Source organism: Stylophora pistillata, chromosome 11 (assembly GCF_964205215.1).
Source record: "Stylophora pistillata chromosome 11, jaStyPist1.2, whole genome shotgun sequence".
Taxonomy (NCBI): Eukaryota; Metazoa; Cnidaria; class Anthozoa; order Scleractinia; family Pocilloporidae; genus Stylophora; species Stylophora pistillata.
Window position 1 is genome coordinate 28,623,112 of NC_142529.1, and position 23,908 is coordinate 28,647,019.

The following is a 23,908-nucleotide window of genomic DNA, read 5'->3' on the forward strand; positions in this document are numbered from 1 at the left end:
GAAGCGCACATATATTACTTTAGCTGCCTTTTGGGTTCTATCCAGCGTTACCGCGCTCTGTGTTACATTTTATATAATCGAATAACTATTTGGTATGACCGTGTAGTTGGACCATCCTGCATATTTGTCTCAATCGCTTCGTACAGAAGGATTTTCAGCGTCCTCAATCATCATTAGGTTCAAGTACAAGATCATCTTCAACAACAGCCAAGTAAACCAAACGCACTGAACTTGGCGCGATACAGAAAGGCAATGTGCAGTGTACTCTGGGTACAGTTAGCATTAGTTGTTTGCTCTGCACCCATTAATGTAGCGCAACTGTGATTTCTCATAGCAAACAATATCCACCACATTTATCTGTCTCAAGGCAAATAGCAAGTTGCTTGGTTTTTTTAACTAGACGTTTAACCCGTTTCTTTACTGCTGGAAGATAGGTGAAGTAAGACAAGCAGCAAAGTAAACAATTGGACAATCACTTTGTCCATGGAGTTAAAGGGTTTTTGACATTTGTTATCTAATTTTCAGAGATGCAACCAGAGATTGTCCGTTGACAACCTTTTTGAAGCCATTTACATGTTTGATTTGTGATCCACATGGTATATACAACTCAAAGCCATAGAAGAATATAATAGCCCATTTCCGAATTACCCTTGGCCTCATTTTCAAAACGACTCCTGGTGTTCGTCCTTTTATATGATAATAAGTTTTCATTCACATGCAAATTAAACTCATTTTCACAAGAATGGTTGAGCACCAGGCCTCGCTATGAAAAAGAGGCCAAGGGTAATTCGGAAATGGGCTATTAAAACGGCTGTTTTATATCTCCATTTTTTTTGTATCAAGCTTGATTCCCATGCACTTCATTCTAGAGACGGTGGCGAGTTTTGCGCAATATTGTCGCGGCTTTAGCGACGTATATATATATCTATGTATGATGCACGATCCTCGCAGTAGATAGCGCTATTTAAGCAATAGCGAAAATCAGTATTTTTAGGTTTACCTTTTGTTTTATTAAGTCTCGCCTTTTCGCCCCTACGTGCTATTTTGACGAATCTATAGTTTTGATCATTTATTTTTAGTGTGCGCTTGAACTTGGCTCAGTTCTCACCGTGCTAGACATTTTAATCCCATGTTATGGTTGAGGATATATCTATATATATATATCTATATATATAACTCGCACAATGGAGAATGGGCTTCCGTTTTCAACGCTTTATTCAAGACCCGACGCGTTTCGGCATTTGCCTTCCTCAGGAGCCTTAACATGCAATTGTTACAGAGTCTTAATTGGTTAATTGTGTGACGTAGTGCAATGCGTGTTGCGTGTTGAGTAGAATGTTTTGTAAACAATTAGTATTTCTAATAGGTTAAGAGTTTTACAACCTTTATAACGTATGTTTTAAACAATTTATGTACCCAAAACTTTATAAAGTTGTTTGCTCCGCACCGATTAATGAAGTAGAAATTGTTGTTGTAGAGCGTTTTCAAGGATTGATATTTCCAGTATTTTTAGGTTTACCTTTTGTTTTATTAAGTCTCGCCTTTTCGCCCCTACGTGCTATTTTGACGAATCTATAGTTTTGATCATTTATTTTTAGTCTGCGCTTGAACTTGGCTCAGTTCTCACCATGCTAGACATTTCAATCCCTTGTTATGGTTGAGGATAACTAGTTTGCTAGGTGGTCATGTTTGGGTTGGTAAAACTGACCTTAAGTTTTACCCAAACTGAATATCCTGTTTTGGAAATTCCCACGGTCAGCTAACCCAAACATGTCTGTGATTTTTGTATTTAATACTGGGGCACTCCTTGCTGAAAGTAGTAGAAATAAGCAGTGGAGAAAGAGAGAGAAAATTAACTGTAGTAGAAGCAGCAGTATAGGAGAATAAAGAAGAAAATTACAGAGTCTCAGTACCTCTTGTTAATTCGCCAAGCGAGTGGTAAAACCCCCACAACATTGTGATCACTCAAAGCAAACAATATCGACCACATTTAGTGGTCTTTAGACAAATAGCAAGTTACTTAGTTTTCTTTAACTCGACGTTAAACCCGGCCCGTTTCTTTACTGCTGGAAGATAAGCTAAGTGAAGTAGGCAAGCAGTGAAGCAAACAACTGGACAATCACTTTGTCCATGGAGTTAAAAGGTTGAAAGGTAGGGGTGAAAGCGTTGTCTTTGTATTTTCTTAACTCAAAATACATCGCGCTCTACTTTTATGTATCGAACACTGTAAAACAGAAAAATCGAAACGCAGACGTCCTATATATCGTAAATCCTCAATCAAGCCCCTCGGGGGGTATTTCAGGTACTTTGGGGGCTTGACTTATAAGAGACGGGGGCGTAATAGATGGGAGGGGGGTGGCTTATTGATTTAGTCCGATGTTTAGTTAGTTCTTATTAACCGAGCGGGAGGTCTGTATGGGAGAATCTTGACCGAGGTCGCCAGTAGCTCGGTTGATAAGATGTTTATTATGTGGCTGTGTCTTATATGCCAATTTTTTATATTCTCTGTACCTTTTTTTTCTAGACCGGTCTAGATGCCGGTCTAGATGGGAAAAGGTAGACCGCTTTCAATATTGATTTCAGCCAATCAAATTTGTGAACTCGATAGTTCCCAGTCCTTGTGAGACACAGCCATATAATAATACCAGAATAAAAAAGGATATGATGTACCGTATTCATTCAAAATTGATCTCAATTAAAGTTTTTCAAACTGACAGAGTCACAATCCTCAGTAAAGTCTCATGTGTTGTATGATTTGTCATAATCCTCGCTCTGTAATTTCAGTATACCGTATTCTATTGATGCCAACATGCTAACATCAATCAATCAATCAATGGCCATAATCAATTATAAGTGACAAAGTAAAATTATAGTACTTGATATTAAAATAAAGGTCCAAAGTAAAATTGAAATTTAACATGTTGAACGATACCATGGCTGTTGGTATCTAAGTATTCTTATTCTTATTATATTTATCATTATCATCATTATTATTGTCATCATTTTTATCAATAATATTATCATATTAAATACAATTATTAACATCATCACTGTTATTGTCAGTTGTAGCACTAAATCAATCGATTTCCGATCTCGACTCTAAATGATTTTGTTATTAAAACAGAATGTTTGTGAAGTTTCTACGCACAGGAAGAAAGTTAGGGTACAAGCGCCTGCCGCATACATGAAAGCTTGTGTACATGTAACAAGCAAGCTTTTACCTCATCCCAGGTACTGTCAAAGTGAGGAAATAGTTACAAAAGTGCCATCACGCCCTCATACACGTGACTGAATGATTTGTTAGAGGGATAATCCTAAATAACTTTAATAGCTTGACGGAAGGGCATGGTTGAATTTTGAAGGAAAATAAGTGGAATAGCCCAAAGCATTAATTTGGTTATGTGGCATTTTCTACCTGTCGAGTGATTGTCTCCGTTTCCAATTTTAGTCGGATGTGAGGCACAAAGAAAAAAAACCGGTAATGGGCTGTCATTTACGAAGTCTGCGTTCAAATAGTTTCCAACTTATTAACGTTTCACGTCGAATATTCAAGTTTCTGGGTAAGTGTAATTAAACAAAGTCAGGTTTTCGTGATCGTGGCCTGTAGGTGCTGTCAAGGTAACAATATCTCTCTTCAGATGTGATTACAAAAAGACATTAAGACAAAAAAACAAAACAACTATTTATGAAGTCACGAAATGCTGAAGAATATTTTCTCGCCTAAATACCGCCTCTCAACTTCAAGAAATGTGGTAGCGCTGGGTAGAATTTCATTTAAAATCTCCTTTTCAGAAAACGGTAAGTTATTATTTCTCTTTTCAGGCTCGATCGCTCGCTAGAAATTGATTTTCGGGAGCAAAATATACACAAAGGAAGAAATATTTCATATTTACGCGTACTATCTACATTGTTTGAGACATTTCGCTTCAGAAGAGAGAGGTTTTTTTATGCAATAGTAAAGTTATGACAGCAGCGTTTGATACATCTTAAATCAGTGTTAAGTAAGACCTATAGTAGACATGCAGGTTTGGCGCAGCCCCTAACAGTTTCTTTAGAAACTATCAGCCTTTATCCAAATTTATCAAGCTATTTAGAGGTAAATCAATTCGAATATCTTAAAAGAGTTGGGTATCTTTCGCACTGTTAAAATACTGATTTACTGAATACTGAATACTGATGTCTCTATTGATTCCTGTTGTTGCTATCTCAACCCTGAGGCACCCACTCTCAATGCTTGAACTTGAACTTGAACTTTATTTTTATTTAGACACGGTAAATCTATCAGATAAAATAATAATATTATTACAATCTATTATTACAGTTACAATCTATTTTAATCTATATAAACATGATCTAAAATTTAAAAGTAAAATAGAAAAAAATAAAGAAATTCTGCTTTACATAGATGCCGTGTGAAAAATAGGTTTAATATGTTTTTACTTTCGCGAATCATTTACATTATTTAACTAATATTTCATAGTTTTAGGTTCAGCCCTCTAGAGTAACAAAGCTAATTCAGTCAGCGAACCTACTTTGGTTTAAAACCGATTCGTTTAATGATTCGAATGAAGCAGCCAAGCGATTCTAAACTATACTAGGTTAACAAAGGTTGCATCTGTCGCAACACCGCAGTTGTTATCCTTCTGAGACATGAGGACGTAGCCATCATTGCCCCAGTGTGTGGACCACGAATTCTTTACCAGCCAGTAAGCTTGCCCATTCATGGTGCCATAACCAACGGCTAGCACTGCGTGATCCAAATCTTCAGGTTTATTTCCACACTGAGGCTCGTAGTACACTCCAAAGGAGTAGAAAGCAAATGACCTGTGCGAAGCATCTATTCCAACTGCTACTGGCCCTTTCTGAGCTATGGCAACCTTGAGCGCTTCAAGATCTCCTGAGGGGACGTTTACATAGCTTGCTATTTTGGCACCAATGGTCCCTGTGTGACATCTCCCATCCTGTGCCAGATATTGTCCATAGCTATATTCCGTCGCTATACCCCCATGCTTCATTATCCACTGATATGATCGGAACTCCTCTCCGCCATCACATCCGTTATTACCATAACCCCAAGAACAATCGATCAGATTTTGTTGAGAAAGGCGGACAAGTTTCTTTGTCTTGAGAAACAAAGCACCTTCGATTGTCCCGGTCGCGCCAAAACTCCAACACGACCCACACACCCCTTGATCTTTAACAGGGGTCACCGCTCCATAAAGTCGCCAGTTCATAGTGTCCGGGACATCCTTCAAAGTTGACAAGTCTGGTTTAAATGGTAGCCCACCGTTATACCCTTCCGTATGAGTACGCCCCCTAAGTAATCTGAGTTCTTCAGGTGAGCGGTCCGCCAAGTGATTTACAGCAACTTGAAAACCAACGTGCTTACGATTGTGCGAATTAATGAACCTCAAATTTTGTTGAAAGATGTTTCTGCGCTTGTTATGCTCCTCCCTCTGCACTGTGTTGGCATATCTTTTGGGGTGCTTGATTAAGAAGTGTTCAAACAGCTCATGTACTTTTTCATGGCCATAAGGTTCAACAAACTCTTGCATAGGGTTTGCCAATAAGCTTGTCATTGCCCCAGGGCCAGGGAAACCTCTACAAGTCATACCTGCTACTGTTTGGATGCCTCTGGTTCACAAACAATGGAATCTTTGTCGATACGCATTTGACGCCACCTTCCTCACAAGCTGTGCAGTATGTGGAGTGTCGTTGATGACGATAACGGCCATAAGCATAGACAGACGTCTCGCCCTGCTGTTAGGGCGGGTGCCAGATAAATTGTAACTTTGAAACGCACATATATCATTGTAGCTACCTTTTGGATTGTATCTAATGTCACTGCTTTATGCTACACATCAGATTGCCTATACTCATTTCTTATGGCCATATAGTTATGCCATCTTGCCTTGTTATTTTAGTCGCCTGGTGTATGAAGATTTTTCGGGGTCTCAGTTATCACCAGGCTCAATTACAAGATCTTGTTGAACAACAGCCGAGCCAAAAAAGCAGTGTTCAGTGCACTGTTGGTGCAGATAGCATTGGTAGTTTGCTATGCACCATCCTTTATAGTGGCAATTGTAATCGCTGACAGTAAAACATATTCATCACACTTATTAGTATTAAGGGGAGCAGCAGGTGTCTTAGTTTACTTTAACTCGAATTTAAACCCATTCCTTTATTGCGATGAGATAAGTGAAGTAAGACAAGCAGTGAAGCAGACAATCAGACAAGCACTTTGCTGTCTATGGAGTTAGGTCTTCCTCGACTCATATATAATACTTTTAAAGCTGAAAGTGATTACACAATTATTGTATGAAAACACTCGTTAAATTTAGCAAATAGAGAAGCCTTGACTATGCTCTGTTCTGTAGTAAAGCCCGTAAGAAGCGGCTAGTAGCCTCGTCATGGGTCATTGACACGTATTCCCGTCCGTTGTCGTCTAACAAGAACTGGAAGCTTTGCTTCGTCAACTGTAGTACACCTTCGCGTCCTCAACGACACCAGTACAAGGTTATATGAAGCCAAATGTTCCGTACAAGACCCCAAGGATTGTCTCCCCAGACTGGATTTGACGACTGCAAGTTTCGGAGGTCAGGTACTTGAATTGGAGGTTTGTGTTTCGTGTACTGTGTTTCCTTTGTTCTCGCGCTTGTTTCGCTTTATTTGACTCCGGAAGAGCTTGTTTGACACTTGGAAATCTGTACCTTTTGAAATAGAAATTATCCTGTTAAATGGCGGGTTGTTGAGGTATCTTTCAATTGCGTTTCGCAATCCAAGAAGGGATGACCTTGAATACAATACACCATCTTTTGTTCGCGCTTCTGAACTGATTCGTTCTTCAGTGCATAATATGAAGCATGCAGTAATTTTACAGTCGAGCTTGAAAGGTGGCTAAGTGTTGCTAAAGTCGGAGCTTACCAAAACCAAAGGTTTATAAGTTATGATAATAATGGTAAAAAGTAGTAAGTAATAAATTGTTCTTCAAGTCAGTAATAAATTTTGACAACCTAACCCGGGCTTTTATTTACCACCTCGATCAATAAATAGTCGTGTTTATTTCAATAATGGAAAATAACTGTCAAAATTACCAAACGAGAATCGCTCATCACTGTAGAGAATCACAGGAAGAAAATTCAATAACTTTCCTTTTACATGAAAGTTTACCTAACACGAAGGTATTTTACTCGTCTGATTGTGAACAAATCGGATCTAGGGTCTACTAGGCTACCTTTGGCTTGTCATTATCCGGGGTAATCACTACTGGTGAGTTCGCCGGCGAAAGGAGGAGAAAAACCAGAGAATAGAAAAACAAATTGTAGAAACAGAAATGGTTTACTGGCGTAATCGATGTTTTTTTTAACAATATCGTTTCAAGTACTAGTCAGAAACATAGCCGAGAGAGAAAAGCTCGAAAGCGCAATTAAATACTCAGGTAAATTCAAATATTTTAAAACAAGTTCGTAGCTGTTACGAAAATTTGAATTTAAATAGTTTGATGAGTTCCGAAATTGTAAAAAAATTCAACTTTTCCAAGACTGAGTGCAATTGCCAGCTGAAATAGTTTATTTTGCTTGCTAAGGCCGCAATGATTCAAATTTCAACTGACTCCTAAAAAATGATATGAACTCTTGATAAGCATTCAGCCCATGAAATTTTAATGACAGATGTCTCCATATCTACCCTATAGTTTATTTCTTAAGTAAGGTATCTCGCAGGTTGAGGACGTTTTCTGACACAAAAAAGAACTTCCGACGCATTTTAACTGCGTAAACGCTGGTGGGGAATTCTAATCGTGAACTTTCCTAAGGAAGTAGGGCTTCAGTAGTCGTTGGTGAGCGTGGTCATTAGGGAAGTAGCAGTTTTCTTCGTTTACATTAACTCGACGTTAAATCCATTTCTTTACTGCTGAAAGATCAGTGAAGTAAGACAAGCAGTGAGGCAGACAATCAGACAAGCACTTTGCTGTCCACGGCGCGGAGTTAGATCTTTCTCGAGTTGTATTTTTATTCGTGCTCTCAATGCTGAGAGTGATGAAGTCACGTCAAGTATGTTATCAGAAATATTGTTGTTCAAGGTTTTTACATAGTCTGTTGTGAATATTTTACTCGTTAATTTATGTTTTGTTACGTTGTGAATATTTTCCTTAGTTTATGTTTCCTTACGTTGATTTACGTGACGCAAAGCCCTCTGGGGTTCTCGCTTCTAATCGGGTAATCATTAACACAAAATGGCTTGTTGTGTAAACTAGAAAGCCTTTTTTAACGAAGAAAACTAAAAGTAAGGTAGAATTTACAGCAATATAAAAGATTTTAGCAATATAAAAGTATTGGATAAAACTTCGAAGAGTAGTTTGTGAGAGTGTTTCGAGGTACTTCTTATCGAGTTGTATTGGTTCACCTTTAGTCTCGAGCTTGTTTTGTCATCAGAAAAATGTCCGTAATGCTTTTGAATATGCAGAGTGGTTTCGTTGCTTGTGTATATACCCACCGGTACTTTAAAGTGCACCTAAACTCAGAAATTATTTTTTACGCTTAACGAAATAAGAGTATTTTTTGGAGTATTTCTGTGCAAAAATTTTTTAATTTGCTCAAATCTTTAATTTTCTGTGCCCAGTCAAAATACGGAAAATCGGCCGCCATCTTGCCCTACGACCGAGTTTAAAGAGGAATGGCTCTAGCGGGTAATGTGGCGTCAAATCGAGAACACGAAAGTCTGCATTTGACACATTTTCACTTGTTTGGGAAGGTTGTCGTCGATATTGTTCGAAATATGCCGAGTAGGTGTGTTGTATGAGGAATGTATGAAGCGCGATACCTTCTTGCAAATTTCGCATGTTGCTACATCCTCCTACAACACACTTTGTCGGCCTATTTTCGGACAATATCGACTACAACCTTCCCAAACAAGTGAAAATGTGTGAAATGCAGACTTCCGTGTTCTCGATTTGACGCCACATTACCCGCTAGAGCCATTCCTCTTTAAAGTCGGTCGTGGGGCAGGATGGCGGCCGATTTTCCGTATTTTGACTGGGCACAGAAAATTGAAGATTGAGGAAATAAAAAAATTTTTGCACAGAAATACTCCAAAAAATACGCTTATTTCTTTAAGCGAAAAAAATTTTAGGTTTAGGTGCACTTTAAACACGTAATTTTTTAAGTACAGATTTTCTGAAGTAAGAAATTTGGAAAAAAATCAAACTTTGTCATGGTATAGTTACTAAGGTTAAAGCAAAGAATCGCCAACATCACCGAGCGGCTGTCTATGAATTAAGACTTACGGCTCAATCAACAATTTCAGTGACTCAATCGGCCATCACAATTTATATTTGTTTCAGTTAATTTCAAAACATTTTAATCGGTTTCTTTCAACTTGTTACTAAACAGTAAAAAATGAGCATGTTGGCGTCTACTTTTCCAGTTATCAGTGGTGAACGGTACCCTAATATTATGATAACTCGCCCAAACAGCAGCACATATATCCCTCGAATGGTTAAGTAAACCATTTAAAAGTCGATTTATTTTTCAGAGAAGAAAACTTGTCAGCAGTATTTATGATTTCAATACAATTGTGCCACACAAAAAGGCAATGGAAATTTCCATGTAATACTCACTCACGTATACTTAACATTATCAATCATTGTTAAACAAAATTGAACGGGTACATGGAAATTTCCATGTAATACCCATTTGCGCGTAAAAAAATAATTTCAAACACCTTTGGCCATTAAACGGGTCCATGGAATTTTCCATGTACATGTAATACTTACTCGCGTATACAAAACAGTATCAAACATTCTTAATCAAAACAGGTACATAGAAATTTCCATGTAATACCCATTTACGTATACAAACAGTATCAACCATTCAAAACCAATTTAAACAGGCACAAGGAAATTTTCATGTAATACTTATACGATTTCATTGTGCCGGATAGTGCCTCACCAAAATGATCTATGGAAATTTCCATGAAATATTTATCCTCGTATACAAACAGTATCAAACAGTCCTGACCAAAGCGGTACCGGTACGTGGAAATATCCATGTAATACCCTTTCACACGCAAAAAATAATAATAATTTCAAACTTTCTTGGCCCAAAATGGGTGTATGGAATTTTATAGTGACATGTTTATAGTGTCCGAAATTCCTTTTCAAAACAAGTTTATGGAAATTTTCATGTAATACTCATTCGAATATTCAAAATAGTATCTGTTTCATGTTTTGCTAAACAAATTCTCCACTCGTCGTTATCTTTGGACCCTGATCCCGGCTTGCAAGCTGAACGGATCAGCGTGACAGCTTCTTTCCTAAAACCAGAAACAGGCTTCTCGTCCTTATATACGGATAATAAGTTCACGTTCCTTTGAACCGACAGTTTGAGGCAGAAACTCACTGAAACACATAAAAATAAGGGATAAACAAGTTATTACTTTTTGCAGGTATTGGCATTGTTTACAGATGTTTTGACTGAAGGTTACTGCAAGTCAGCAATTTTGTCTCACTTCTTTTAGCAATTCAGTAACTGTATTATGGCATAGAAAATAAAGGAGTCAATGTCTGTAAAATGTGCAGCTTAAGTACATTTTATTTGTATAATTGTGTCTTACCTAGAGTATACGAGTCTCCAAACAATAATACAATACCTCTTGGAGGCACGAAAAGCTTTATGATGTGCTGCATGAGGTCCACCTCATTCTCAGCCACAAACCAATTTGTGGCACTTTTCGATGTGTCCCAACAATAATGACACTGGCTCTTACGTTTACGTTTGTCGACGTAAACGTCGTAATCGACAAGGTCTCAGCATCAAAACAAAATGGTTCACTTGGTTGTACGGAAATAGTGTTTGACTCATTCTCACCTCACCGTTTTTTTGGCTTGATTTTCCTCGCAGTCACTGGTAGAGGAACTATTTGCAGGTCGTTTGTCAGAACTTGACGTGGGGAACAATTCTACTTCTAGTAATTTTCTGACTTGTTTTCCAAATCTTGAAATGTCAAAAATTTCTCGGTACAACAGTTTATTGAGGTCGTCGGTGGGATTTAAGAACAACTTGAAACGTCCGGGAGAAGACTTTTTCCGAGGTTTATTTTACCTAAGAAATAATGAATGCCGTTTGAAATATCATAAAACCATTTTACCGTATCTTTTACGAATTACATTGGTGCGAAAAGTAAATTCGATTGAAAATGCGGTATCGCCGGCTCCGTCCAAACACGTTTAGCGGAAACGGAGACCAGAAGCGGAACTTTCTTGCGGCATTTTTGAAAAGTGTTACAGATTGATTGCTATTGTGCTCGCATTGCGAAATGCTTTAAATTTGTGTGGGAAATTTCATGTAAAAGGTAGTAAAAATTGAGAGTGAATGGTTAGAGTAAGCTAAACGCCGAAAGGAGGGAAATCTATTGCTTTAGACAGGCCAAGTTTACTCAGTACGGACCTTTTTGGAAGCCAAATCAAATGCAGCTAATCTAAGACACAAGAACATTTTTCCTCCTAACTTATTTTTCTATTGCACGATAGAAAATGATCCTTATCTCGTACAAACTCAAAATGATCTTTCTTAGAGCAAATTCTCTTTTCTTCTGACTGAAGCTTAAATTTTTCAGAATTCTCGAAACGAAACGTACCTTGAGTTTCCTTCGATCTTCACTCGCAGGCTTCATGTGAACAACAGACCCAGGATCAGTGCCATCCTGCGCTAGAATGGATGATTTATTGTAATGATGCAGTGTGCCGGCGCACCTCTCCGTTTTCTGTTTTCGCGAAGTACCACTTTCTGTCGGAATAGTGCTGCTTTTCCCTTTTTCCTTCTTTCGAGTAAGGTAGCGAGGACCCTCTACCACGTGTTGTTGCCATATCTTTTCACTAACTGAGTTTTTTGAGCCTGGCTTGTCAAATAGCTGACCTGCATGAACCCTAAAGAATGTGCGACCACCATTTTGAATTGAGATCATTTAAGCCGTATCGTTTGTTTATTGGTTAATATGCACACCCCATAAGAAATTCTTTTGTATGCCCGATGACGTAGGAGTTTTCAAATTTCCGACAGCCGCATCACGCTGTTGAGGAAACTGTTAGTTTTTTCAAACTGAAATAGGAATACATGAACGGCTATGGATATTATGGATTACTCTAGTTCGGTTGCAGAAGAGCCACTGTCACTCTCGATTCCTTCAAGTCTCGCCGAAGAACCTTTGGTAGAAACATCAGTTACTGAAGAAAGCTTTGAGAGCCGAGCTACGAGAATAGTAGAGTCAGCCGTGGAGGTATTTCAACCTCTCTTAGCAAGCACGCCTGCCAAACGGAGAAGGGAAGGCTCGATCGACTACCGAATCGTTAGACTCTTCAAGAGCTGAAACACCACTCTCGCCTGAGCACAGAGCTTCCAAAGACTAAGAAGTAGAAACTTCTAGCGCTGCAGGTTGTGAGGACGATGACAATGTGGTCCTTTCTAAAAATGAAAGCTTCAGCGGTAACAAGGCGCAAAGCGGCAACCTTGAAGGTAAATTTCTAATCAGCTCTTACCCAACTTCAAAAACAGAACGTTTTTCTTTCTGTTTGAGGATAATAATTCTCAATTCAGAAACACTGCAGTTGACATAGGGGGAAAAGTAGAGGAATTCTTTGATGTTCTCAAAGTAACAGATCTCGTTATGAATAGCCGGAAAACAGTTTGCCAGCTTATACCGTCCGTACAATTCAATACCTATTCACGCAGCCAAAGAGCAATTAAGAGCTCCTCCAAGTGTTTCTCCTCCAGTGTTTAAAATGATGCTAAAATCGTGGACGTGGCTGAAAAAAAAGAGGATATCAGTGTATTCCAAAAGTTTATTTTTCCGACTAATCCAAAGTGAAAAACGAGATAGGAACGAACTGACCTCAAAAACCCAACGCCGGAAACGCGCAAAAATGAGAGAACTAAAACTTCATTTTATCAAAGTTGAAGATCAGTCCACGAGGTTTTGCCCCATTTTGAAAGAATTTGACAAGTTTCCGACTTTAGACGTAGAGGAAGACCGGGAATTCAATCGCGCTTTGGGCGGCGCATCCAAAGCAAGTAAAAAAGGCTTATTGTGAACATTGTGAAGAACACGTATTAGTGAGCTGGATTTGCACTGCAAAGTGGAGCGTCATAAATCCATAATACAGCAACTAAGATAGTGGAACAATCTTGACGCCCTAATCTATAAACTACCGTCTATTGGGAAATTAGAGGATCAATAAAAAAGGCAGTTTTCATTTCGATGTATTTTGATAAATTTTTTGATGTAAACAAGAATTGTAACAGAAGGGCCGAGTTTACGTAATTTTTGTTATTTAGTCATTTATTTTAAGCCTCTATTATGTACGGGCAAGGTGGAAGGAATGCCTGACCTTATAATGTAAGATATTTCAAGTTCTGATTTGAAAATATCTGACAAAGACACATTGTCTGCAATTTAGAAAGCTTCATCATACTTCTTAGTTGTCATCTTAACCAAATTAAAAAAGGATAAGTTGATATTTCTAACCTAGTAAACAAAGAGAGACGTATCTGTCGTAGGAAAAGTTCGCAAAGTGAAAAAACCTGGAGGTCGCGATCGCGAGAAGTGTTATGCTGCTTCTTTGAAAGAAGGAAAGGCTCTAAAATCCAAAGCGATAATTGTGGTAATTAGATAGGAAGTATCACGAACTCCCGCAGTGACATATCGTAACGCATTCCTTAGGCCTAGTTTATTCGTCGCGCTACGGTCGAATTTAATTCAGACGAATTCGTCGTTCCGTCGACGTAAATCGTGGCGTGGTTTTATGCGTCGAAATCAATTGGATCGAATTTATTTCTCTTCCCAAATCCAGTGCCTCTGGTCAGAGGTGTCATTTTGAAATAAATTGAAATACATCAAGAAAATGCATGCATTTCATTATACGCGACTCGGTGCGACGTTAAAACTGAAGACGCGTTATCGATATTTTATCCGTCTTACCAAGACGGATAAAACGTCAAGGACGAATTTAATTTACCAGACGAATTTAATTCGTTTTAGACGTCGCGCTATCGTCGAATTTAATTGCTTGTGCGACCTTAAATTAAATTCGTCTGAATTAAATTCGACTGTAGCGCAACGTATAAACTATTAGTGTCGTTTATTAGAGAGACTGGGTTCGAAATAGCCATTACAGAGTGGACGTAAACACCAAAACAGCCAACAGCGTAACGACTTAAAAAAAAAAACAATCAATCGATATTATTTTGTTGCTGGCTATGCCATATAGAGCAGAAGAAGTGGGGAAGAGTAAACGTTTTGGTCGTTTTTTGTAGAGAGAGGAAAAGAGGCTGCTTGGGTGATTTGTTTCCGCCGTTCGCTGTTTTGTAACTTGTTTACGATCGAGTTACAGTCCTTTACTTCAAGATGAAGGCACGAAGGCGATTATTTAGCCTGGTTCTCTGACGATACAAGGCGCCCTCGTGATTTTGACGGATATTTGAGAAACTGGATTCAGACCGTCTGAGATTTAGGCTAATATCGACTCAAAGTTACGAAATATTCATCAATTCTGTGGGTTTCTGTATATTTAAGGCAACAAAATCTGGATGTGCTGAGAAATGCTTAGAAGCCGTGGATCTCGCAGAGATGTGCATGATACGTGGGAATCTTCTGGGCAATAACTCGCTGCAAACAAGGTAAATCGTACTTGATGGGCTATGGATGCACGCCAAACTAAATGAAAGGTACAGTACATCTTATCTTATGTTGTCCTTTAGTTGCACCAACAAGCTTCTTCTCGTATATAGTCTAAATCATAAATCAGACTAAATTAAATAAAACGAATTTGTAACCATTCCTTTTATAACGTGATTCATGAACAAAAAATTCCTTCAAATCTAACTTTTGTCTTTATAGGTAAAACTAAATTTGGACACACTCATGAAGCTGCTGACCAGATGTTTAACAAGTAAGAATCAGAGTTTCATTTTCATTGAATTCAGTTGAGAGGAAAACTCTCTTTGAGAATAGTTACATTGCAGAACCATCTTATTAATGCTGCCGATTTCAGTCAAAGTTTCACTGCTGGGATGCTTAATTGCCAGCTTCAAAATAATAAATGTTGTTGTTAATTGTTAGTCATATTAAATTGTGTCTTACAGGCTTTCTGAATTTTTGGTAAAGAAGGACACAAGAACCTCTATAGGTACTGTTAGAAGGAATGCAATCAGTAAACTTCTACCTTGGAAAATGAGTAGTAGTAGTAGTAGTAGTAGTAGTAGTAGTAGTAGTAGTAGTAGTAATAGTAGTAGTAGAAGTAGTAGTAGTAGTAGTAGTAGTAGTAGTAGCAGCAGCAGCAGCAGTAGCAGCAGTAGCAGTAGTAGTAGTAGTAGTGGTGGTGGTGGTGGTGGTGGTAGCAGCCTCAGTAGCAGCAGTAGTCGCAGCAGCAGTACTAATAGTGGTAGTAGTAGTAAAACTTTATTGAAATTGTCATTACATGAAGAGCCATCCTAAGCTAGGGAAAAATCCCTTACTAATTTGGGGACACTAAAAAAGAAAAAAGACTGGGAGCTATTTACAGTAGTATATATATTAATTAGTTAACTAAGAGAAAATCTATAGTTAACTAATTACGGATTTGTAATAAAAAATATATATAAAATTCAAGAGGAGCAGAGTAGATTTGTATAACTATTGAGACGGTCATGTAGTTATACTTTAAGCCTTCAATTGATTGATGTTTATCCTCTCCTGACAATATGGATGGATACAATATCTTAAAATGTTTTCTCTTGTTAATTGATAGAGCTTGTGACCTCCTTTGAGAGTTGTTACACCCCAACTCCAAAGGCTGCCGAGGTTGAGCATGTTTTTGCTGTGAAGGAGGGGATGTTGCCCATTTCACTGGGGGAGTGGCAAAAAGGAAAACTGGAAACCGGTAAACCCTCATCCACTCAGAACAGTGGTTAACTGTAGTAAAAGTAAGTGGAAATATCTGCTGTACAATGGAGAATAAATAGAAACAAAAAATCTCAACAATACTTTCCATTAACAATTATACTCTGTTCATACACTGAAGATATCTGTTTTGCTCAGATGGAGTGTGATGATCTTACATTTTAATTCTTAGCATTATACAAGACCAATAATGATAATAATAATTGTAAATAACAATAATATTAGTAACAATGACAAGTACTGTTAGAAAAATCACAAACTGATCTCTGTTACAGCTTGATGGTATACAGCTGTAAGTTACTTGAATTAGAAGCTTATTTATTGTTGAGGTCATTTCATTCTCTACTGTCTGGTTCATCTCCTTCAAATATTAAATTTCTGGAATAAGCGTTTTTGCTACAGTTTTTTAAGCTTGCTTTTCTTTATTTATGTCAGGCTGATGCAGAAATAAATGTTGATGTCCTCTCAGATTATGTTATTTCACATACACAGAAGCTTGGGCATCAACGGCTCAGGTCAGAATTTGGAAAGAAGATTGTCAAAATATAAGATTTTCAGTTATAATCGATTCACACTTGTGAATGGAAATTTCCATAGATCTTCCAGTAGAATGGTAAAATATAAGATTTTCAGTTATAATCAATTCACACTTGTGCATGGAAATTTCCATAGATCTTCCATTGACATGGCAAGATTTAAGATGTTCAGCTATGATCAATTCACACAATGTGCATGGAAATTTCCCTGGATATTCCAGCAACATGGCTCAAATGAAAGAATTTTTCAGTCATGATCGATCCAAACAATGTGCATGGACATTTCCATAGATCTTCTGTATGATAAAATGACGTATCTTAGATATTCAGTTGCAATCGACTCACATGTGCATGAAAATTTTCATAGACCTTCCACTAACATGGTAAAATGTAAGATGTTCAGCTCTAATCGATCTAGGCATGTGCATGGAAATTTCCATAGACCTTCCATTAACATGGTATAATGTAAGATATTCAGCAATAAATAGATCTACACATGTGTATGGAAATTTACATAGACCTTCCATTAACATGGTACAATGTGAGATGTTCAGCTCTAATCGATCCAGACATGTGCATGGAAATTTCCATAGACCTTCCATTAACATGGTATAATGTAAGATATTCAGCTGTAATCGATCTAGACGTGTGCATGGAAATTTCCATAGTCCTTTCACTGACATGGTAAAATGTAACATGTTCAGCTCTAATCGATCTTGACATGTGCATGGAAATGTCCATAGACCTCCCATTAACATGGTATAATGTAAGATATTCAGCTGTAATTGATCGAGACATGTGCATGGAAATTTTCATAGACCTTCCATTAAGATGGTATAATGTAAGGATGTTCAGCTCTCATCAATCTACACATGTGCATGGAAATTTCCATAGACCCTCCATTAACACAGCAAAATTTAAGATGTATGGTGATAATTGATCCTGACATGGTGGAAATTTCCGTAGACCTTCCATTAACATGGTATAATGTAAGATGTTCAGCTCTAATCGATCTAGACATGTGCATGGAAATTTCCATAAGACCTTCCATTAACATGGTATAATGAAAGATATTCAGCTGTAATCGATCGAGACATGTGCATGGAAATTAAATAGACCTTCCATTAAGATGGTATAGTGTAAGGATGTTCAGCTTTCATCAATCTAGACATGTGCATGGAAATTTCCATAGACCTTCCATTAACACAGCAAAATTTTAAGATGTACGGTTATAATTGATCCTGACATGGTGGAAATTTCCGTAGACCTTCCATTAACATGGTATAATGTGAGATGTTCAGCTCTAATCAATCTACACATGTGCATGGAAATTTCCAATTAGACCTTCCATTAAAACAGCAAAATTTAAGATGTACGGTTATAATTGATCCTGACATGGTGGAAATTTCCAGACCTTCCATTAACATGGTATAATGTAAGATGTTCAGCTCTAATCGTTCTAGACATGTGCATGGAAATTTCCATAGACCTTCCATTAAGATAGTACAATGTGAGATGTTCAGCTCTAATCGATCTTGACATGTACATGGAAATTTCCATAGACCTTCCATTAACATGGTATAATGTAAGATGTTCAGCTCTAATCAATCTACACATGTGCATGGAAATTTCCATAGACCTTCCATTAACACAGCAAAATTTTAAGATGTACGGTTATAATTGATCCTGACATGGTGGAAACTTCCGTAGACCTTCCATTAACATGGTATAATGTAAGATGTTCAGCTCTAATCAATCTACACATGTGCATGGAAATTTCCATAGACCTTCCATTAACACAGCAAAATTTAAGATGTACGGTTATAATTGATCCTGACATGGTGGAAATTTCCATAGACCTGCCATTAACATAATATAATGTAAGATATTCAGCTGTAATCTATCGAGACATGTGCATGGAAATTTTCATAGACCTTCCATTAAGATGGTATAATTTAAGGATGTTCAGCTCTAATCAATCTACACATGTGCATGGAAATTTCCATAGACCTTCCATTAACACAGCAAAATTTAAGAAATACGGTTATAATTGATCCTGACATGGTGGAAATTTCCATAGACCTTCTATTAACATGGTATAATGTTAGATGTTCAGCTCTAGTCGATCTACACATGTGCATGGAAATTTCCTTAGACCTTCCATAACACAGCAAAATTTAAGATGTACGGTTATAATTGATCCTGACATGTATATGGAAATTTCCATAGATCTTCTATGGACATGGTAAAATGTAAATGTTCATTAACGTTCTAATCGATCCAGAAATGTCCATGGAAATTTCCAAAGATTTGCTTAAGTGACATGGTATAATGTAACATGATTTTTTTTAGTCCTTTTGGATTATCATCTCTATGGTAATGTCTGCATATACATTTGTAAAAAAGATTCTCAGAAAAATCGCTGTCAGATACGCTATATCCTATTTTGTATATTTAAAACACGGATGTATAAATTTCAGTAAATAGTTCTCAAAAGAAATTCTGTCTTTGTTCTAAAAGTTGTTGTAATCAATTCAACTGTGGAGTGGCTTTTATAGACTATTAAACTCTTTTTCCTTCAATGTAGTTGAGAGTCCTGGTTAGAATGATACATTGTAGAGTACATGTTACCCAACATATACTGAAATGGCAAGGATGCATCTCTTTCATTGTGGTTTTTACCAAATTTTCTTTACTTCAGAAAATCTGCACTTAAAAAATTATGTGTTTTTAAATAATGGGTATAAAATAGACTTGACTTTAACCGGTTGTTTGGAAATTTCTTCACTTTCAGATCGATCAATATCCTGAAACTACATGTTACGGCCGAAAAGGGAATTCGAATGAGGAATATTATCAGCTTTAAAAGTTCATTAATTCAAAGGGTTCCTCTACTCCAGCAGGTCGCTAATTCGGTTTATTTTCTAGTTGTTCCTAAGTTATACTAATTATAGAAATGAATAAAAGCTGATAGTTTCTAAAGAAACTGTTTGGAGCTGCGTCGGTGGGGGTAACGAAATAATTTGGATATATCAACAAAGTTGAAATGGTAAATTGGCTACCGTAACGATTGCAAAAGCTGACATTTCGAGCGTTAGCCCTTCGTCGGAGCGAATAGAGGAATTGTGGGTTGTGCGTGCTTTCTGCCTTTAAAAGCACGCACAACCCACAATTCCTCTATTCGCTCCGACGAAGGGCTAACGCTCGAAACGTCAGCTTTTGTAATCGTTACGGTGGCCAATTTACCATTTCAACTTTGTTGAGATATCCAAATTATTTCGTTACTCCCACCGACGCAGCCCCAAACAGTCTCTTTTAGATCATCTACTCTCTTATCTTTATGTGAGGAGGAGGAAACTCAAGGCTACTTGATCTTTACCTTTAGTTATACTTTAATCAATGGATAATAAAAAATCGTCCAAATCATTTAAATACAAAATACTTTGAAATAAAATACCAAATTATACTAATTATAGGTCTACCGCTTTCGAGAGGTTAACTACTCCAATATTTCCACTCTCTTTTCAAGCTTTTTTGTAGTTCAGAATTGAGTACAATACACAAAGAATATTTTTACTTTATTATCGGCCCTAGCAGAAAATAACAGCATATCAAAGAAAGTTCCCTTATTCATATTGCATTTTCAAACAGTATTATAGCTGACGTGTTTTGTGCTTACCAAGGGATTTGACTTAAGTGCTAATTCGTATTTAAATTCAGCTTTGGTAATTGATTGATATAAACAGTTGAGAGCCGTCCACATATAATTGCTTAGTAGTTTAGCTGAGGTCGCTATTTGGAATAAAGAATTAAACAAATTTCGATTCCACGTTGGTTTAACATTAAGTTGAGAACTTTTTCCATTTTCAGCTTGCCGAGTCTGATAATTATTAGTGTCAACTTACCACACAAACAATATGGCACTTAATAAGATTCCTATCAACTTAAGTTGATCCAAGTAAAGAGGGTCTGTTTGTCGCACTGTGCAATGGGAGGAGAAATATTAAAAGATGTCTCTACAATTGCCCCTTATTGTTATATTGTCATATCTAAGATAATCACTTACAATTTGTTGGCGAAAGGAGAAGAACAAATAGAAAATGTAAAAGAAAGAAACGGCAGCAATTCTTTGTTCTTTTGTTTTGCCCTAGTTTCGTCGGAGACGAAACGGAGGTGGAAGAGCCACAAAAGGTTATAAATTACACAGTTGAATTCAAATATTCTAAAATAGGTTTGTATCTGCGTCCAGAGGTGTCCATACCGATTAATTTGAAATCACTATATGCATTCGAAAACCTGAACTGATTGACATGGGTTGGACATCCTTAGCTTGAATCTTCTTTATTTTTCTTTCTCAGACGTTTTTCAAACGAATAAACAATTACAAGGAGGTTATATAATTACTAAGTAGGAAGTAATGTTTTGTAGCTGTTTAAATGAAATATTTCTCGTTGCAATCCCAGATAACCTCAGTCCAAGAAAAAGGAGACGAGAAAACAGAAGAATGTCGACAAATTTCACTGAAGGTGGAACACAGACCAAGACATCTCAAGAACTGTATTGTTCCCCCTCACTGGTTCAACAAGAATCAAAAATTTCTTTCCTAACAGTCCACATTCTTCTCTCCATCACAGCATTTCTTGGCAATTCTCTTATCCTCGTTGCCCTTCAAAAAGAATCTCCCCTTTATCCGCCGTCCAAACTCTTGTATCGTTGTCTGGCAGAAACTGATCTGTTGGTTGGTCTTGTTACCCAGCCTCTCGTTGCTAGTTTTTGGCTTTCTGTGACTCACGAACAATGGAATCTTTGTCGATACGCATTTGAAGCCTCCTCCCTCACAGGCTATACATTATGTGGAGTGTCTTTGATGACGATGACGGCCATAAGCGTGGACAGACTTCTCGCCCTGCTGTTGGGGCTGAGATACAAACAAATTGTAACTTTGAAACGCACATACATCATTATAGCTAGCTTTTGGATTGAATGTACTGTCGCTGCTTTATGCTACACATTAGATTACCGTATACCCATTCTGTACTTCTCTATATTAATACCATCTTGCCTTGTTATTTCAGTCGCCTCGTATATAAAAATTTTTCGGGGTCTCAGTCGTCATCAGGCTCAAGTACAAGATCATGTCCAACAAGAGCGGAGCCAATCAAATACCCAGAACATTGTGCGATACAAAAAGGCAGTGTACAGTGCATTGTGGGTGCAGTTAGCATCAGTAGTTTGTTATGCACCAAGCTTTATACTGACAGTTGTAGCCGTTTGCAGTAAAACATATTCATCAGACCTAGTAGTAATATTGGAAGTAGCAATTGTCTTAGTTTTCTTTAACTCGACTTTAAACCCGTTCCTTTACTGCTGGAAGATAAGTGAAGTAAGACAAGCAGTGAAGCAGACAATTAGACAAGCACTTTGCTGTCCATGGAGTTAGGTCCTCCTCAACTTATAAAGAGTACTTTCGAAGCTGAAAGTGATTACACAGTTGTTGCATGAAAACGCCCGTCAAATATGTTATTGGATAGGAAGAAATCGAAAGCTCAAATAATACTGCTGCTTGAGGCATGTACACAGTCTGTTGTAAATCTTTTCCCCGTTAATTCTTGTTTTTTATGTTATAAATATTTCCCCCGTTAATTTATATTTTTTAGGCTGATTTATGTCAATCATCGAACAATACTTTTGATTTCTGTCGTGCAAAGCTCTGTGAGGATCTCACGTCTAATCGAGTAATCATGATAACAAAATGGCTTGTTGTGTACACCATGCAAATAGCTGAAAGAAGGCAATGGAAACACTAACCATATCTTTGCAAGACTGTTGTTCGTGTTAGCTAGCCACCAATGATCATGAATACAGTAAGGTATAATTGAAGAAAGATATGCATGCATTTTACTTTCATGATTAATCTTCTTTTAGAAATATAAAAGTATTGGGTAAAACTTCAAAGAGTAGTTTGAGGGATCTTTTAATTTCAAAGTTCCTTTCCTAATTTAAAGGAAGCGACTTGTTATTGACGCCATATTACCAAACGAGTTGCGTTGGTTGACATTTAGTCTCGAAATTGTCTTGTTATCAGAAAAATTTCTGTAATGCTTATGAATATATAGAGATGGTTCCGTTGCCTGCGTATGTTAAAGTTGCACCGCCCTCGCGGGAGCCTGGCCGTTCGCCTTAAACATAAAAAAACTCCAGGTATCCTTTGTGGATAAAAGGAAGATTCCATGTGAACAGCACTTAGGATAAGAGAACTGCTTAGAAAAGCTGTGAGGGAGTGGCGAATGTTGACAGTAGACAAATAAATTGGTTACTGTTTTACCTAAAAATCTTCCTCATTAGAGTTCCCTTTTCTTAAAGACTCCTGATATGAACTGCTTACCCTGTCAAAAGACATGTCTGTTTTCCTTCTGAGATGTACGTGATGGAACCCTGCTTTGGTCATCACCCTTGTCACCAGCGTTTAGTCATTAAAAATTCCGGCGCGAAAACCTTTTAAATGGGAAACAGACCAATTATTTTCAGCGTTCATTGATGTGCCTTGTATTTACATTATCAAATAAACGGAGACAATTTGTGAGTTAAAAGCAAAGTAAAGGCCGGTAATTTTTCCAATTAAGCTGAACAAATTCAAGTTTCTTACTTCCTCATTAGTTTTGACCGGCTCGTATCGCAATATGACGGTAACGTCAAGTGCTTTATTTTAGAAAGAAGGAATCAAAATTGTTTTACCGTCAAGGAACAAATTCTTCAATAAGATATTCTTCACCACAACCTTAAGACCAGACTTTATTAACGTTAACAAGAAAGTTAGACCAGAGGGCAAAACCCAGCTAAAAGTATGGTTAGCTTTCCTTTACCATGCATGAATGCATAGCTTCGTTTCTTTTATGTACTGTTGTATTTATGGCGAGTGCCGTCGCTTGAAAAACATTTTAAAACGTGGTTCTAGTGTTTCCGTTCGCTTTCTTTAAAAGATATAAGGAACAACTTGCTCAATAAATAACTTCAACCAAATTCACTCTCACCTTCTGTTATATTACTGGTCACCATAATTTATCAGTTCATCAGTAAGGCAGTGGTACACTAAGAAAAAGCTATTATCATCCTCCAGGGACGCTTCGCTTAGCGAGTTTGTGCAAACTATCTTCCCCACCTAACGTGCAAACAATAAAAGGAAGATTCCTTGCGAACGGCACTTAGGATAAGAGAGCTGCCAAGAAAAGCTATGAGGGAGAGGCGAATGTTGACTGCAGACAAACAAAATTAATTGATTACTGTTGTAATCCATCAATTAGCGAAGGGGAACGTGACTGGTAATAAAATATATGCTGCGTTCCACCTCGTGTCAGATTTTGGTCACGTTCTTCTGACAATCCAGTCCAATGAAGAGCCATCTCCAGTTTTTCGGCTTTGATTCAGGCAAGACATATGTTGTC

The 23,908-nt window shown here is 37.5% G+C and overlaps 1 protein-coding gene, 1 long non-coding RNA gene and 1 pseudogene across 6 annotated transcripts; 1 reads left to right on the forward strand and 2 right to left on the reverse strand.

Annotated features, from left to right (window-relative positions):
* Window positions 1-4,414: 4,414 nt before the first annotated feature.
* Window positions 4,415-5,612, reverse strand: LOC148721023 (cathepsin L-like peptidase pseudogene; annotated as a pseudogene). Its single transcript, XR_015993331.1, has one exon. The product of XR_015993331.1 is annotated as a cathepsin L-like peptidase pseudogene (transcript).
* A 3,869-nt stretch (window positions 5,613-9,481) lies between these two features.
* Window positions 9,482-12,358, reverse strand: LOC148721024 (uncharacterized). The gene is made up of 2 exons (XM_088738905.1): window positions 11,635-12,358; window positions 9,482-11,099 (listed from the first exon to the last, which is right to left on the reverse strand). Exons 1-2 carry the CDS (start codon window positions 11,959-11,961, stop codon window positions 11,091-11,093), a joined length of 336 nt encoding a protein of 111 aa, XP_088595031.1. The 5' UTR covers window positions 11,962-12,358; the 3' UTR covers window positions 9,482-11,090.
* Window positions 12,359-14,150: 1,792 nt separating this feature from the next.
* LOC148721025 (uncharacterized) lies at window positions 14,151-22,595 on the forward strand. 4 transcript variants are annotated; one of them, XR_015993292.1, is made up of 6 exons: window positions 14,153-14,717; window positions 14,890-14,941; window positions 15,135-15,178; window positions 15,779-15,953; window positions 16,366-16,445; window positions 16,603-19,048. It is a non-coding gene; the product is annotated as an uncharacterized LOC148721025 (long non-coding RNA). The 4 variants fall into 4 exon arrangements; XR_015993294.1 differs by having other exon boundaries at window positions 14,151-14,669; window positions 16,366-19,048; XR_015993293.1 differs by lacking the exons at window positions 16,366-16,445; window positions 16,603-19,048 and adding an exon at window positions 20,930-22,595.
* The last annotated feature ends 1,313 nt before the right edge of the window (window positions 22,596-23,908 follow it).

What these genes read in the sequence shown, in the direction of transcription:
- LOC148721024 (XM_088738905.1), bottom strand. Translation starts at nt 11,961, where the DNA reads ATGATCTCAATTCAAAATGGTGGTCGCACATTCTTTAGGGTTCATGCA.